General features: G+C 42.2%; 1 protein-coding gene across 10 annotated transcripts in view; it reads right to left on the bottom strand.

Moving 5' to 3' along the window:
* Nucleotides 1-1,030: 1,030 nt before the first annotated feature.
* The window catches only part of ehbp1 (EH domain binding protein 1), a 178,189-nt gene continuing 163,110 nt past the window's right edge, over nucleotides 1,031-16,109 (bottom strand). For 8 of the 10 annotated variants that reach the window (XM_081616227.1, XM_081616228.1, XM_081616231.1 and 5 more), the window contains 4 exons: nucleotides 12,449-12,548; nucleotides 11,519-11,592; nucleotides 2,348-2,462; nucleotides 1,031-2,189 (listed from right to left, as the gene is read on the bottom strand). In XM_081616227.1, the coding sequence (XP_081472353.1) occupies nucleotides 1,904-2,189; nucleotides 2,348-2,462; nucleotides 11,519-11,592; nucleotides 12,449-12,548 (575 nt within the window). In that variant the 3' untranslated portion in view covers nucleotides 1,031-1,903. The remainder of the gene's footprint in view (nucleotides 2,190-2,347; nucleotides 2,463-11,518; nucleotides 11,593-12,448; nucleotides 12,549-16,109) is intronic. The other 2 variants (XM_017309054.2, XM_081616235.1) reach the window with 1 other exon arrangement.

Here is a 16,109-nt window from a genome sequence, read left to right as displayed (position 1 = left end):
AAAACGCAACGAAGGTCCCGCCGAAAGGAGACTGGATCCAATGTTTTTTTTCCACCCGTTTATCTATATATATTTTCATGCAACTGGAACATTAAAAAATTATCCATAACCAGCGAGTGGAGCCGCAGAGGTAAGTCAGAATCATTTCAGGCGTTTGTTTATTGTCAAGTGTGCGATTTGAGCGCAGATTTAAGAAGTGAATTTCCAAAATAAACCAAAACGAGCTCAAAACTTCGACAAAAAGTTCAGTTTTCCGCCTCCGTAATTATGCATATTTTAAAAAGTGTTTGAAAACCGAAACAAGTTATAACAGATTAAATTGTCTTTAAACGTGGAGTATTATTTTAACGTCCTCACAGCCAGAGTGTAAAACAAAGCGCCTCCGGGGACGCACGGTGCGTAATGTGCGCGCAAAAAAAAAAAAATGTCGGTCCCAAGCAGAGAAGAAACAGATCAGCAAATTAATCTGAAAGTATCAGAGAAGCCGAGGAGGACGTCTGCTGTCACAACCGATTTCACCGCTTTAATCGCGGATGGGAGGGCTGCCTGCGGGGACGGAGCGGAGGGTTAACCAGCGCTCATCCTGCGTCTGCGGCCCCGTTTTCCAGAGACACGTTTCACAGGTCACCTCGGTTTGACATCAGGGAATAATGCAGCTTAAAAAAACAGTCATCTTAAAAAGGTAAATATAAAAAGATGTAAAGTTTTCTCGGTTCTCTCCAGGTCGGCTCAAATGTCTCATACGCGTTCAGCAGGAAACCGGACAGAAAAAAAAAGATTTGTTTTAAAAAATATATCCTTCAGTGGAAACTGTTCAGAGTGAAATTCTCAACGCAAATTTATATGAAAACAGCAGGAGATTTGAAGAAAGGAAGCTGATGAAGGCCACTTCATCAGCTGACAAATTGAGCAAAATGACCCTAAAACAGTGGAACTGAGATCACAGTGAACAATAAAACATCTATAATGCTCACCTTAAAAAAGCTAAATGTGCTTTAGAGTGACACAAAATACGCCACACACCTTCCTGTGGAGTATGAAATCATAAGGACTTTATTACTGGAGACTTGGGTTATGACTGGAATAAATAATCAGATAAATGTTCACAGGTAAAGGACATGTGGAGCTCTAAGAGATACAAATGGAAGCAACATTTTTTTCTCTTCTCTTCCAACAATAAATAGGAACCACAATTAGCTGAGCAAAAAAAAAAAAGAAAAAAGAAAACAAAAGACATGAAACGTGACAAAGTACTCGCTCACAAGCAACAATAAATAATAAACATATCTGCTGTTTCAGGCTGTAGGGGATTCAAAGGAGGATCCAGAAAGCAGAAAAATGAAGGAAATATACAATGACCTTTTTTTCTTAACTATTTCTTTTGGTTTCAAGCCAAGACAATAATAATAATAATAATAATAATAATAATAATAATAATAATAATAAAACAGGAAAGATTTATGCAAGATTTATAAACAGTAATGCAGTTAAGATATTTTACAAGTATAAAGTGAAGCAACTAAATGTCAAGTAAGCTAAAAAAAAATCACGTCTTGTTTCTTTTCTTCTTAAAAATTTTTTTTGAAGATGATGATGGGAAATATTCCTCTCATCAAACCCAGTTGTGCTGTACCTCTGATGTCTGCACTCTGCATCTTGAAAACATATTTATATTACAAAACGGTACCGTTTAAAAAAAAAAAAATAACCGGGAGTTCAAATGGAAAAAAAAAAAAAGTGGAAACTGTGATTTGGTAGAAAGTTGGTGCAAAGTTTGAGTCTCTGCTTGTCAAAGTGGACTAAAAACCTCGTCAGAATTCTACGAGCTGCTATGAAACAATAGGAAAAGTGAGGATATTCATGATGATACATTTCTTTAATCGGCTACATTTTGTTGGTTTGATCACTGAAGGACACACTTCTCCTCTTTCTTGGCCATCTTGCCTTTGTTCTGCTCCAGCGTCCTCTCCAGGTGCTCGTCCTCCGCCTCGGCCCTGTGGACCACAAACATAAAAACGTCACGAGTCTCGAAGGAGCTGTGTGTGTGTGTGTGTGTGTGTGTGTGTGTGTGTGTGTTGGTGCTCCCGGCTCCCTGCGAGCTGTGATGTGGTGGGGGGATGAAGCGGTGCCATGGTGGATTCATGCCAGGGGCCGCACTCTGACCTTTCACCCTTCCTGGCACCACGGATCTGGAAGAGATTCCACCCCCAAAGGTGGGGTCGGAGCGACCGGAGTACCAGAGGGGAAAAAAAAAAAAAAAAAAACAGGCGCCGAAGGCCTTAAAAGCCCCTGATCGCTTTAAACTATTTTCATACAACGTTTCTTGATTGTTCTGTAAGTAACTCACTCTTTCTCCTGGGCATCCAGGTCCCGGACTAGCGCGTCCCGTTTGTTGACCAGTATGACCAGTTCGTCCAGCAGCAGCTGCTCTCGTCTCTTCTGGGCTTCGGTTTTCTGCCAGTCTGCAAAAATCAGAGGAAGCTTCAGACTTTTGACACCTGAAGGAAGAAAACGTTACATCACACTGAGTGGACAAAACTGCATCTCTACAAAACCGATGTCTTTAAAGAGAGACTCCCAACTTCAAAAATTTGAACGGCGAACCGGCAGGTCAAAGGTCGTCCTGTTGGACCGAGCAGAGGATCAGTGGAGACACACTCCGTTCTGAGCAAACGTCCTTGAAGCGTATCGTCACAGCGATGTGCAGCTTTGACGCGCATGGAGATACAAGGACCCACGCTCCCACAGGACCATGCTGCCACTGTGGAGGTCCAGGTATTGATCAGAGAACTGAAAATGTTTGATCAAACGGAAATACTCGTGTTTCAGCCTGAATGAAGACATTATCAAGTCTTGTAGTGATGATTTGGGTGAAAATAATTAGTTTTCTGAACAGTTCCTTTAAATAAACAAGCAGGTGAGGTCCCCCAACCCCCCTGACTCTAGCCTCAGTTCTCTAGGGACTTTCCAGGAAGGGGCCCCACAGGGCCCAGGTGGGACCCTGATCCAAATCCCCTCAGCCTCCCCCAGGAGAGGGGGCTGCCTACAGGGGAGCACCCACTTCCCCCTGGGGCTCAAATATCCGCCTCGGCTCTATGTTCAGCCGCCACCGGGGGCAGCGCTACTCCCTCACTCTGCCCTCCCACTCCCAAAAAACCCCCCAAGAACATCATCACAACGTTTCTGTGTGAGTTAAACAAATCCTCCACATGTTTCTCCAACACACCCTGATTCGAAGTTGCTTCGGCTGAAGAGCGCCAACGTCAGTGTGCAGATTTATTTGGCTGCTTTGCAGCTTAAGGAGAGCAGGATATCTTCAGCTTCTCTGCAGCCCTACACACACACACACACGCACACACACACACACACGCATGAACACACACACATCCCAGAGAGAATCCAATCACAGCTGAAGCACCGCACTGCTTCTGTAGTCCAACTTCTCTCTATCAATATTGATCCCAGAGGAATAGGAATGTTGTGAATTGTCAGTCCTAAAATACGTGAGCTTTATTAAAAATAAATATCCACCCCCCCGCCTCCCTTCTTGTTGAGTCAAATTGCAGCAGTTAGACTGTTTGTGTGTGTCTGTGTGTGTGAGTCCTGCTGGGCCCAGTGTGTTGGTCCTGAAAGGTTTGCTCTCTCCTGATTGGCCCTGCTTGTGCCTTTGAAGTCAGCTATAGAGCGAAACAAACACACTCCCAATATTTGGCTCTCAGCGTCTTCCGGCAAAATTACAAAATCTCACCAAATGTTTTTGGTCTCGTTTCCACCTCAAATGTCTTTGCACAAAACAAAACTAAGTCATAAATAACTTTTTTAGCAAGATATGGAAGCTTGTTTTCAGTCAATAATCCCTCAGTATTGATTAAAAGATTTTAGTTCCATTTACAGATTATTTTGCTTATAACACAGGAAAATGTCTTGTTATAAGTGAAATAATCTGCCAGTGGAACTGACACGTTTTCATCAATATTAAGAAATTAACCCAAGCTCCTATTTTTTGGTGAAAAGTTACTTATGAGTTAGTTTTGTCTTATTTCAAGTGTTCTAAGACATTTGTAGTAGCAAGAGGAGCAAAAATAGTTTGAGAGATGTTGTGTTTCTGCAGTGCCTTTATTAAATTTACTCTGAGCCGTCAAACTCCTCAGAAATGTGTCTAAACTTGCTTCTGAGCGCTGTTAGTGTCTTGTTTTTTTTTTTTTTTTGACTCCAGCGGTAATTTAGGACGGAGAGAATGTGGGCTTATCTGGGACACGGCGAATTCGATGAGTCATCAGGTTTAGATAATTGTGCGACAGGAAGTCGTCACACCTCTCCCACGGCGTTTCCCCCCACACCCGATACGCCGGCCCACAGAAAGGGAAGGAAAAAATTCATCTGAAAACTTCCTTCCAAACCACAAAGGTTTAAAAATGTTCTCCTCCTTCAAAGCAGTGGTGAGCCAAAAAGCCAAACCCTGGTTGATTCTTGAAGGGGAAGAGCTAAAGAGGGTTTGGGGTGTGGGAGGGGTGAGAGGGAGAGGCGTCAATCAAGTCCAGCAGAGCCCCGCCCCCCTCATTAGGAAGGTAAACAATAAAAAGAGCCGATGAGAGACGTGACCAGGCAACACCAGAGCGGGGCAGGCTGGGTAACCAGAGACAGAGGAACAAACAAAACACCCTGAAGCCCCCCGATAAGCCCCGCCCCTTCCATCAGAGAGAGAGGGAGAGAGAGAGTTGGAGGTGGAGGGAGGTTCAGGACTAAGGAGGTGTTCAGATGAACCTCACTGAGTGCGCCAGTGGTTACCATGTGAGCCTCGGCATAACACACAAGAATGCGCTGGTTCAAATCTGTACAAAACCCTCGTCTCCGCCCCCCACACCCCAGCCCCACGGCTCTCACCGCCGCTAAATTTATTCAAGAGCGCAAACTGGTCTGAAGCCCGGCGAGACTGTCCGGCATGCAGCTGCCTGCCTCGCTCTCCTGCTCAAAAACCAAACACGACGACAAAACGTCAAAGCAGTTGGAGCTGAGATCTCCTGAGAATTTTCTACAAGCCACAAGCGCTGAGATATCAACGGATTCCCTGTCGATTCTCATCCCGCTTCATGACCAAAAAAAAAAAGGCCACGCAAGGCTGCAGCTGGCTGAAGGCCGAGTGGGAGTCAGGAGACAAAAAGTGTCAGTGAAGGAAAAGAAAGACGAAGGGCAAAGGAAAACGTCTGGTAGATCAAAACAGATCACATGCGAAACGTAACGGAGAGGAAAACTAATGTTTGTTGGTAGAATCTCTTCGGGAGTTCAAGTTTAGAAAAATCAAACCAGGCCTGAAAAGTTCAGCAGTTTTAAACAAAACCACAACTTCTTTCCATGACCGATTCAGTTTGGAAAACGCAACAAAATGTGTAACATTTAAAATGGTGTTGAAAACAAAGTTTCAACATCATCACTCCAATCTATGCCATTAGAAAGACAATACTTTTTACCAAGTTAAACTAAAGAATAGAAACTGCTTTGATCCGGAAACAATGGTTGGAAATCAATGATAACAGGAAATAGAATTAAATATGTAAAATGTGCTTTTTGTTGAGCCTTCACAGATTATACTTTATAGACAACTTGCATTATTTAAATAGATTGCTATCATAAATCCATTAAAATAAATAGAAAACAGCTGGGAAGAACATTTTTGTCTTCATTCAGCAAAGGTGTAACTTACACAATTTCACATATATACATTTTTTAAAGTATATTTTACTGATGCAGGCATAAGTGAGTGTTTGAGAAACTAAAGTTTTCCACCAACGTTGCAGCTAGATGCAGAAAACTTATTAGGAAACAAAAGGAAGCATCAATAAGAATCATGAATAGAAAGATTTTCCAACTTATAGATGTGAATCTGATTGGAACATTTTTATTATCCAGGATAAATCCAGAGAACATTGTCATCCAGATGTTAGATCAGACTAAACCTGGGCTGGTGTGAGATTCTCAACGTACGATAAAAATACCACAGTGTCACGGTATTTACAAAAATAATTAACAAAACTGCTCAACAGTAATTTATTTTGCTCAAACTGAAAAGAAACTATTTTCTACACAATAACAAGTACCCTTCTTATTAATGTGTAGTCCACAGCAACAGGTGGGGGAGGTGCAATGCTGCGCTATACTAAGAGTTTTCACTGATTTGAGAAAGCTCTATACTTTAAACTGAACTTTAGAAACAATATGAAGAAAAGTGATTTGAAAACCTTGCTATAACTTGACACCAGCTACAGTTTGTTTTCTCTTGTAAAGAAATAATCTGATTTGGATATCTAGAAAACATTTTAAAACAGGCGTGAAGCTGGACGACCTGCAGGATTTCAACTCCTGTTCAGAATGTTCACTGCTGAAAGATCCAACATGTAAATGATTTCAATCATATCTAATTTTAATGTTACATTAACTAATAACAGGCGCTCTGTGATTCTCCATAGAGACATTTGTTGTCATCGGTTTCAGTCGACTCGGCGCTGAAAGAGTCTGCGACATCATCAAAAGTCGCCCATGTGATCGGATTGCATAGTGCACCTAATCAATCAGGGTCTGAAGCACACCGCCCCGATGTGTTACAAAGCCCAAATAGATTTACAAATGACGTGGGGCGTGTGTGTGTGTGTGTGTGTGTGTGGAGAGGGATAAGCTCCTGCATAGGATTACATATTGATTTTAAACATATAAAAAAAGGCTTATCATATCAAACCGTAACAGGAAAAACTCAGGGACCCAGCTATGCATAAATCCCTTTTATACAGCAAGAGGGTGTCCACTTTAAAACACACACACAGTCCTTTACAGCGAGCCAAGACATTGCTTTGTGTGTGTGTGTATCCAAACATAGGTGTGAGTCGGTAAGCAGATAAAGAGGGCATAGTGGATCAATTTTGCGGCAGGGAGATGAGAGTGTGGCATACAGATGGCATTTCCCCGCCTGGCATCACCCCAACACGGCACAAGGAGGTGGTTATCACTGAGCATGCTCAAAAGACATCAGCGGCAGGCTGGAGATCTTCGCTTGCCCCGATGTCTCACTACGCAACAGTTTCTCTCCGAATGTCAAAGAGTTTCACACCTGATCTGCATCAAACTGCGCCTTGGTTTCTTTTGCACTTGGCTGTGGTCCCAGTCTATTTGGCGCCCTGGGTGAACCGCCTTTCCAGTGTGCTAGCTAGCCTTAGCATCAAAAGAAAGCAACTCAAATCCTGTTCTTATTACGGAACATAAATTTGGTAAATTGGGCCCAAAAGAAACAGAAAACTAGATGCTTTTCTTTTGATACCCCAAATGTGTAAAATTAATGTTTAGTTTTGGCTCTACGATATATAACATCTATTACAAAATATATATATATATATAAAAATTGGACTGCTTTTTTATTTTTTTTGGATCATGAGAATTTTTGGCTCGACAATTTTGCCCCACAGGACAAATGGTTTTGATGCCCCTGCCCTCACAGTAAGGCAGTTTTGTATCACTGCTATTTAAAAAAAGATTCAATTTTGACTTCTGCTAAATCAAGTTTTATAGAAAACGTCCTGATCTAAAACTAAAATGTTTATCTTTTCAGAGATTTTACTCCTTGTTTGCATATTTTCCCCACTCTTTGAGCTCTTCTTGCAGTTTGCGTGTGCAGTCGCAGCATCCGGTGTGACAGATGGAGGAGTGTTTGACTGACTGCAGGCATATATTTTTCCCAGCAGGGTGTGTGAGTGTCAGGGCAGGTGGATCACAGATGTGTTTTTCTCTCACCTTCTCTCATCTCTGTCTGTCTGTGTCATTGACTGGCCAACCAAATCAGCAATTACTCGCACTCCCGACCACTGCTCAATAGACCCGCCCGAGCACCAAATAAAAACTACACACCTGTGTGCTCCCACACACACACGCACACACACACGCACTCAGAGGTGGACACAAACACACGGACGGTGACAGATCGTGGCACGTCGGCAGCCTTCCTGCCAGCAGCTCAGGACTATCTGTGTCTGCTGCAGAAAAGGAAGAGCCGCTGAATGTTAAGTGCTTCCCTTAGGGAGAAAAATAAGGCCGGCTGATAAGTTAGTCGGCTGCAAATCCAACATGTCCACATGAAGGCGGCGAGAACAGCAGTGACACGACACACAGCACCTCTCCATACACACACAATCTCTGCTCTTACACTGCACGCGCACACGCACACACACACAAATGTGGGCACATCAGACAAACCTGATATATAAAGAGTTGTCCACTCAGGGTCACGCACCATTAACGAGACAAAACACCTGGAAACTGAGGCGTAAAAAACGCTGAACATCCCCATTTTTCCGTAATAACTGGAACAACAACCAACATATTTAATTTGTATTGATTTTAAAGATGCCACTTGACAAAATGTGACATCTGGAACTGGTTTTCACTGTATGATGTGTTTGATGTTTTTATGTTTTCATGATGTAAAGCACTTTGAACTGCCTTGGTGCTGAAATGTGCTGCACAACTTGATTGATTGATTGATTGATTAATTGATTGATTAAAGGGGGCACATTTAAGGCCAGTAAAAAACAAATCTGTGTAATTAGAAAAGTGAACAAAGGGCTGGGCAATGAATCAATAACATATATTGCGATAGACATCTGATATATTTGATAATTGAGTAAACTCCGAACCAGAACCGCACAGCATTCTAGGGGATGTAGGCAGAGGAAAATGTTTTAGTTGCTCAACTTCTCACAACCAGCTAAGCAACATCAACTAACTCACTCACTTTTTGGTTACCTAGCAATAACCTGTCAAGTTGTTGCTAGCGAAGCAGCAGTTTCAGGTTTGACCACCAAGCCTCACGACTGTGTAAAAATAAAAGTAACGGCATGGAGAGAAAACTGGATGGAACAGGAAAGGTCAAGTCGCCAGTTTAGAAGTATCTCATATATATATTTTAAAGGTTTTGTTGGCTCTAGTGGCCTTTATTTGAGAGTAGTTTGACGGGGAGGGGGGCGGGGGGGCAATGGGAGGGGAGGGGCACGTGTGGTGGGTGTCACCAGGCCGGGAATCGAACCTGCAACCACCAGCACGAGGACCAAGGCCTCAGCATGTGGGTCGTGCTTTGCCCCTGCGCCACCACAGTGCCCCCCTATTTCAGTGCCCCCCTATTTCAGATATTTAAACAAAAAATCAATTATCGATAGCGACTGATATAAAAATCTCATACAACATATCACAGTCGGCAATCATGATTTGTTTTTCAGCCCTAATAGAAAATTAAATAGAGTACATTTGTTCAAAATAGTCTGTTGAAGGAGAAAGTTTACTGGGAAAAATGTGGAATATTAAGAGAAAATGCGTTTTTAGTAAAAGTTGCATGTTTATAGTCGAGCAGAAACTTCATATGAGCTGAAAGTTGTAAAGACCGAATGGTTGAAATAGAACAAGATAAACAGAGTTTGGACCAAAGAGGTGGGTGAATCTTTTCCAGCGTTCACACCAATAAGACGAAGAAAAAGGGATGCAGCGGACATGGATGGGCAACATGGATGTAAAGTGGTGCAGTTTGGATACGCGTGCGCGCCCCTCTTCCTCTTCCTCCTCCTCCTTTTCATCAACCCCCCCACAGCAGCTCGGACCGCCTTTCTTGCTAATTACAATTGATTTATTATGGAGCAGGTAGCTTATCAGGTGCCTGCCGAAATTACAATGGCTGTCCAAAGGCCGGGAGGGTTTGTGGAAAGAGGGTGGTGGTGGTGGTCAATGTCGAAAAGTAAAATCAATTAGCATTGATTGGCAAAAGGTTCATTTTCCCCACAGAGGATGCAGTCGAAGGGGATTAAACTTCCCTGGCTCCGCGACAACTTTGATGCAACACAATGGTTGCTTTCTCTCCGTTAGCGGTGCATTTAAATAGGTTTTCGGTATCAAAACCGCTGTTTTGCGCTGCACAAACCCGTCTCTCGACGCAGCTGTGGCCAGATTTCAAATCGGGCCTCGGCTACTCAGGTCTGGCTAGGAAACAGATAGCATTGATCAAGTATCACAGAGTGAAATCCCTCACATCTTAATCCTTATCAAGAAACAGATGCAGAATTCAAATAGTTCTGCTTCAGGGCCAAAACGAAGGAAGGAAGGAATGAAGGCTGAGCACAACTCAAAAAAACAAAAGAGACCAACAGTGAATGGGCGACCATGGAAAACATGGGCTGGTTAGCAGTACTGAGATATACACACGTTTACAATCAGTTGCTTTAATGCCAGAAACAAATAAAGGTGCGAGTAAAAAACAAAAATACTGCAAAAGAAATTCTAAAATTTGTTGTCACTTATTCCAGAAAGTGAAACTCATCTACAATATGGATTCATCAAACATAGAGAGCAACATTTCAAGCCTTTATTCCTTGTAATTTTGTTGGCTTACAGAAAGTGAAAACCCAAAATTGAGTGTCTCAGAAAACTGAAATATTACAAAAAAATCAATTAAAAAAAAAACTATATTTCAAAAGGGAGATGTCAGGCTTCTGAAAAAGAAGTCAGGATTGCTTTCATAGTTGCTTTCAGGTCTGCCGTCTCCTGTCTTTTTTGTATTTTTTAAGTAACCTCTAGGCAGTTAAAGGTCATGGGAGTTTGGCTGGTCAATCAAACACAGTACCACCATGGTTATTAAATCATCTCTTGGTACAATTTGCAGCGTGGACCGGTACCAAGTCTTGCTGGAAAATGAAATCAGATGAATGGGTGGCACCATATTTAACGTTTTCACAATATTCTACGTTTCTGAGATGCTGAGTGTTGGGTTTCCATCATATATGAGAGATATTCATCAAAATTACAAGAAAGCTTGTTGCCGACATCTCATCTTAGTAAAACTACTTTCAGTATTGGTCAGAAATATGAGGAGGAAGGAGCTACTATGTGAGAGAAACCTGAGGTCTTACACTTAACTTTTTGTGGAGTATAAAATCCCCTTGTCGGAGAGAATTTCGTTTTTTTTCTAATATTTCTCAGTTCTTGTGCGTTCTGTACTGGTCTTTAAACATGAGCACCCCTCCCCACCTGTTGCTGAGACCTTTTGGTCAGGAGGCTAAAAGAAAGTAGGATTTTTGCTAAGCAACTGTACCATAGCAAAGGGTCTGATTAAGTAACCAGCTTGTTAAAATCCCAGCTGAAGTTCAAAAAGCTATAATGTTCAGAGACATAAGCACTGGATAAAACAACAACAAACAAACTACATTTAGCTCTGGCATTTATTCCATATCTGACTTTGCAATAAAATATAAATACCAAATGTTAATGCATCATTATTAAAACAGTAGGAATCTATATTATTTAGGCAGTGGTCATTCCTCTCTTGTTTTAAACAAAAGCAATTTAGATCATATTTTCATTATACTGTTAAAACTCTGGCATTTTAGCATAATAATAAGGGATAATTTGCTTAACTTCGTTGTTTCCCGTATAAAAGCAGCAAAATAAAACCTTAAAGTGAAAATGGGAGATAAAATCCAGCTGAAGTGAGTCTTACCCTCGATGGCCAGCATGGCTCTCAGCTCCCTGTTGAGCAGCTCGAACCGTCTCTCCAGATCGTGCTCTTTCTCCCTGCAGCAAGTTAGAGCAAAAAAAAAACACACACACACACACACACACACACACACACATAGTTCATCAATATGTTAATGACTAAATCATTAAGTACTTAAAGAAACCTGCAATAAACATCGATTCGGCCACTCGCCCGAACCTTCTCCTGCCTCGCATTAATCTACTGCACATGACTGATACTGGTGGCGCTCTCACACAGCCCTGGGTCAAAGTGTTTGCGAAGAAGAAACGAGGAATTAAAGGGAAGTGCGGTGACAGGTACGCGTTTTAGCGTGTGTGTGTGTGTGACTTAAATTGAATTCTTCCCTCTTTCAGCCATATTAAAAAATGAGCTAATTCAGCCCCTAATAGAATTTGTCCTTCACAGCCGCCTTTTCTCCTCGGCCCCATAAAGAGAGAACAGAAAGGGCTAATAATCAGCCCTTCTGTCAATTGGCCACTTTAAAAGCCTCCCCTTTCCCACGATATAATGTGATTATGAATACTTCAATCTCCCAGCCACTCACTCTCTTTGAAATCCTGCAAATGAAGAAAAAGCCAATGTGTGTGTGGCTGCGCTAAGTGTGTGTGTGTGTGGGTGTGTGTGCACGCGTCTCCACCTGTCGCAACTGACCACATACAAAGAGACTAGAGATAGAGTGGTGATTGCCACATTTCTATTGATTTCATATCCTTTCCACATGTAAATCAATGAGCGGATAGACAGAGCGGCTGAATGGAGTCGCGAGGACAACACCGGCATCCTGCGGCTTAAACGGGTTTCATCCGGTGGGTTTGACAACGGGGGGAGATGCTTCCAGGTTTCTAGTGTGTGCGACGCATAGATATGCAGGAGGAGGGAAGGGGTACGTACAACAGAGAGAGCTGGTTCTGTCTCCTGATCAAGGCGTTCTTCTTGTTGACCAGCATGAACCACTCCTGCATCATGGCCTCTTCCTCCTCCTTGTTGTTTCCTGAAAAGAAAAAAAAAACAAAAAAAAAAACAAACTTAATCAATCAATCAATCAATCATTTGGAAGCATCACAACTTGCAAAATCTTTGTAAAACAGACCCAGCAATGGCATAGCAATCATAGGAGGAGAGTCACAGTTGAGGCATGCACAGAGCAAGTGGAGCAAGAGTTCATCAGAGCTGAACGTCCTGAGCGAAACACTCATGAGATTTTAGGACACACAGCACAAATTGATTGCTTACATAGACATATGCACCAAAACCAGTCTCACTGCACTCTCTGATTCAGTCTTTGAGGAAAACTGGAGGAAAAAGTGAAGGAGTTTAACTATCTCACTTGAAAAGGTGTGGATGATAAAACACCCTCTTCCACCATGGGTGTGATGCCCATGCGATGGATAAACCTACAACAGACTTGGTGTGTTGGATCTCTTTCTGCATCTGAGCATACCTCTCGTCTACGTTCCCACCGCGTCGACGGCTTCAGTCAGGGTGGGATTAACTTAGCGATTTAGCGCCTTTAAAGAGCAAAGCCTCTCACTGTAGAGCAATACATCTCCCACCAATCACTCAGCGGGCATTAAAAATAAACAAACAACAACAAGACTCTGGTGACTCTCTGGCATTCGGTGGGACGCCTTCTCAGCTCACAAAGAGCTAGCATAGCTTAGCTGCATGGCTACTGTAAGCTTCACCCATGCCTGGGGCTAAAGCTCCACGCGGTAACTTTCTTACAAGATGCAATGGGTCGCGAACAGCTGATGCAGACAAAGCACGCTGAATGGAAACCCTGAGACGATTTCAATCGTGTCCCGCAACAGCTTTTGAAAAACATAATCCTTCAGGAGTGAAAGTGATCCAAAGGATGCTACAGGATAAGCAGGAATTGACATAAAACATATAAACCTCTTCTATCAGCCAGAAATGGCATTTGAGAATATGATTTCAATATTTTGTATTTTTCTTTCAGGTTTGGACAACTGATTCCAAATTGTTCTGACTGTATTCTGTAAATGGAGTTACAGGTTATTTGTCAAAATAACAAAAGTTGATGATTTTCATTGACACTAACACATGCTGTTTTTATCTTAATTATGTGAAGCACTTTGAAATGCCTTGCTGCTGAAATGTGCTATACAAATAAAATTTGATTGATTGATTGATTTAAAAAAAAAGGAGGAACTGTCAGTTTTGCAACTGATTGTACTGTATTTGGCAAATTATTGGTGCATCTCTGGCTCAAACCAATTGTGAATGTAACGTGACTCCGCATCGACTGTTTGCTGATGTCAAGGTATGAAAACATTTTAAATTTTCAAAAATGCTACAGTTTCATAGTATGCTGTCTCTGTTACAGTTTTTAAAATCTATTTAATGAGAAGTCAGGGTAGCTGGAGTAAACTTTGTGGATCGGTTCATGCACACTGCCGGTCAGCTGGCTGAAAGAAGGATAAGAAAAATGACAAATGTGAACGCTTGGAAATATTTCTGGTCATGCAAAATAAAAAAATATCCCACTCATCCCACTGGAATTGTAAAACTTTCTGAACAAAATAGTTAAAATCTGAGTCAAACTTGTTACAAAATAAAATTTGGTGGCTGCCAAAAAACAACAAAAAAACCCCAATCTAAATAAGATACCAGAGTTATTTTTGGTCAGTCCCTGTATGCACACCGCTGTTCATCACTAGGCACAGCGAGTATTGGGCCACAGCTTTACTGATGACAAAAGGAGGACGTGTGGATTTGTGTGCGGACACCGGTGAGTGTGTGGACATTTGTGATACACTGAGCCAGCAGACGTATGTAATTTCATTTAGGAGGAAAAGGGAGCGGAGGAGTGAGAGGAAAGAAAAAAAAAAGAGAATGAAAAGGAAGCTTCAGGATTTAAGCGGAATCGGGGGCTCGTGGATTACTGTAGTCAACTTTGAAATGGACGACACTCGGAGGGGGGATAAAGCCTGTGCTGACAGGTCATTGTGCTGCCTCGAAGTCAAATAAAACAAGCAAATAATAATGGCAAATATTAAGCTCCTGTGACATTGTGGCGAGGCGGGTTGGAAGACGCGGGGGGATTATAAAGCTATATCCCCCACCGCTAGCCAGCCAGCAGCTACCAGCCAAACACCCGGCGCATTTCATGAAGACGGGGAGGGGAGGGGGAGCGAGGGAGGTCAAAGGAAAAGTGGGATAAAGGGGAGGAGGAGGAAAAGAAAGGTTAAGAGAAAGGAGAAAGAGAGCGGGGTAGAAGGAGGAGAGAGATGCGAGGGGTGAGCTGCACAGCATCCTCCTCTCCAGGGTTGACCTCTGAACTCCAGAGGCCACCTGACTCTTAAAGAGACAGAGTTTCATTGGGCAAAGATGGTCACACCTTAACTTTTCATTCTGTCACGACGTGTGAACCAAAAGCTGCGGTTCAAAGACATGATGTGTTCAGGCACCAGCTGGTGGAGAGGTCGTCTCAGGATGCTAACCTGATGACAGACACTGTGGTTTCACTGAATGAGCAATGTAACGATGATTCCTGCTGAAATACATGATTGTTCCAGGAGGGAAATAAGTATTGAACACATCAGTATTTTTCTTAGTTTAAATATTTATTTTACGCATGTAAATAAAATTGAATTACTCCGCAAATGAAGTTATGCGTGAAAAAATTTGAATGATGTGACGGTAAAGATGTGCAATGTAAAAAGACAAGAAAGCAGCTCAAGTTTGTCATTATTTAGAAATCCTTCCTTTTGCTATGTGATATTAGCTGGTGTAATATTAATGGAGAGGCTTTACATAGGTTTCCCAAGAAGTGGTAAAATTGAATGGTCCAGTGAGCGACACTGGAGTCATAATCTATAAGTGCAGAACCACCATCTCACCATAACCCAACCAGACCCCCTCATAAGATTCTGACAGAAAAGTCAAAAGATTAATCTAAAGAGCTGTCCAAGCACTGTGGAGAAGTCTGAGAGCAACAGAAACACCTGGAAATACTCAACAGGTAGTTTATCCCAAGAAAACAATAAATAATTCCCTCAACAGCAGCAGTTTCTGTTCTGACTCAATGTATTAGACTCCACTGCTGAAGAATCAGCATGTTGAAGGTTGCCGATTTAAGTTTGTTGCAGGAAAATTGGACAAGCCAGTGAAGTGCAGGGAGAATATAATCTGGATTTGATAACGCCAAAAAATTATTTTTTGGATTTGGAGGGAGAGTGGTTCTGGACCTCATCCCCAAAACACCATGTCAGAAGTGATGACGTGGTGTTTTGGGGCTAGCAGATTTTTGTAAAATCTGTTAGCTCTAGCAGATTTTACATAACTGGAAGAAAGATGAAGGGAGAAATGTACTGGAGCTTTCTGAGGAAGAACCAAACCTGGATTTCCAAGCAAGACAATAGTTTCCTATACACAGTCAAGAAAACTTTAGTTTCAGATAAAGGAAGTGAAATGACCAGAATGACCCAGTGAGTCACGTAGTGGATCCACCTGGTAATCTCTGGAAAGAACTTAAGAGTGTTTAGAAAGGAGCCCTAAGACCTAAGTAGACCTTTATTCCAGTATGACA

Source organism: Poecilia reticulata, chromosome 15 (assembly GCF_904066995.2).
Source record: "Poecilia reticulata chromosome 15, P_reticulata-male-v2, whole genome shotgun sequence".
NCBI classification, from domain to species: Eukaryota; Metazoa; Chordata; class Actinopteri; order Cyprinodontiformes; family Poeciliidae; genus Poecilia; species Poecilia reticulata.
Note: the sequence above shows the minus strand (reverse complement) of the source record. Positions and strands in the feature narration are given on the sequence as shown.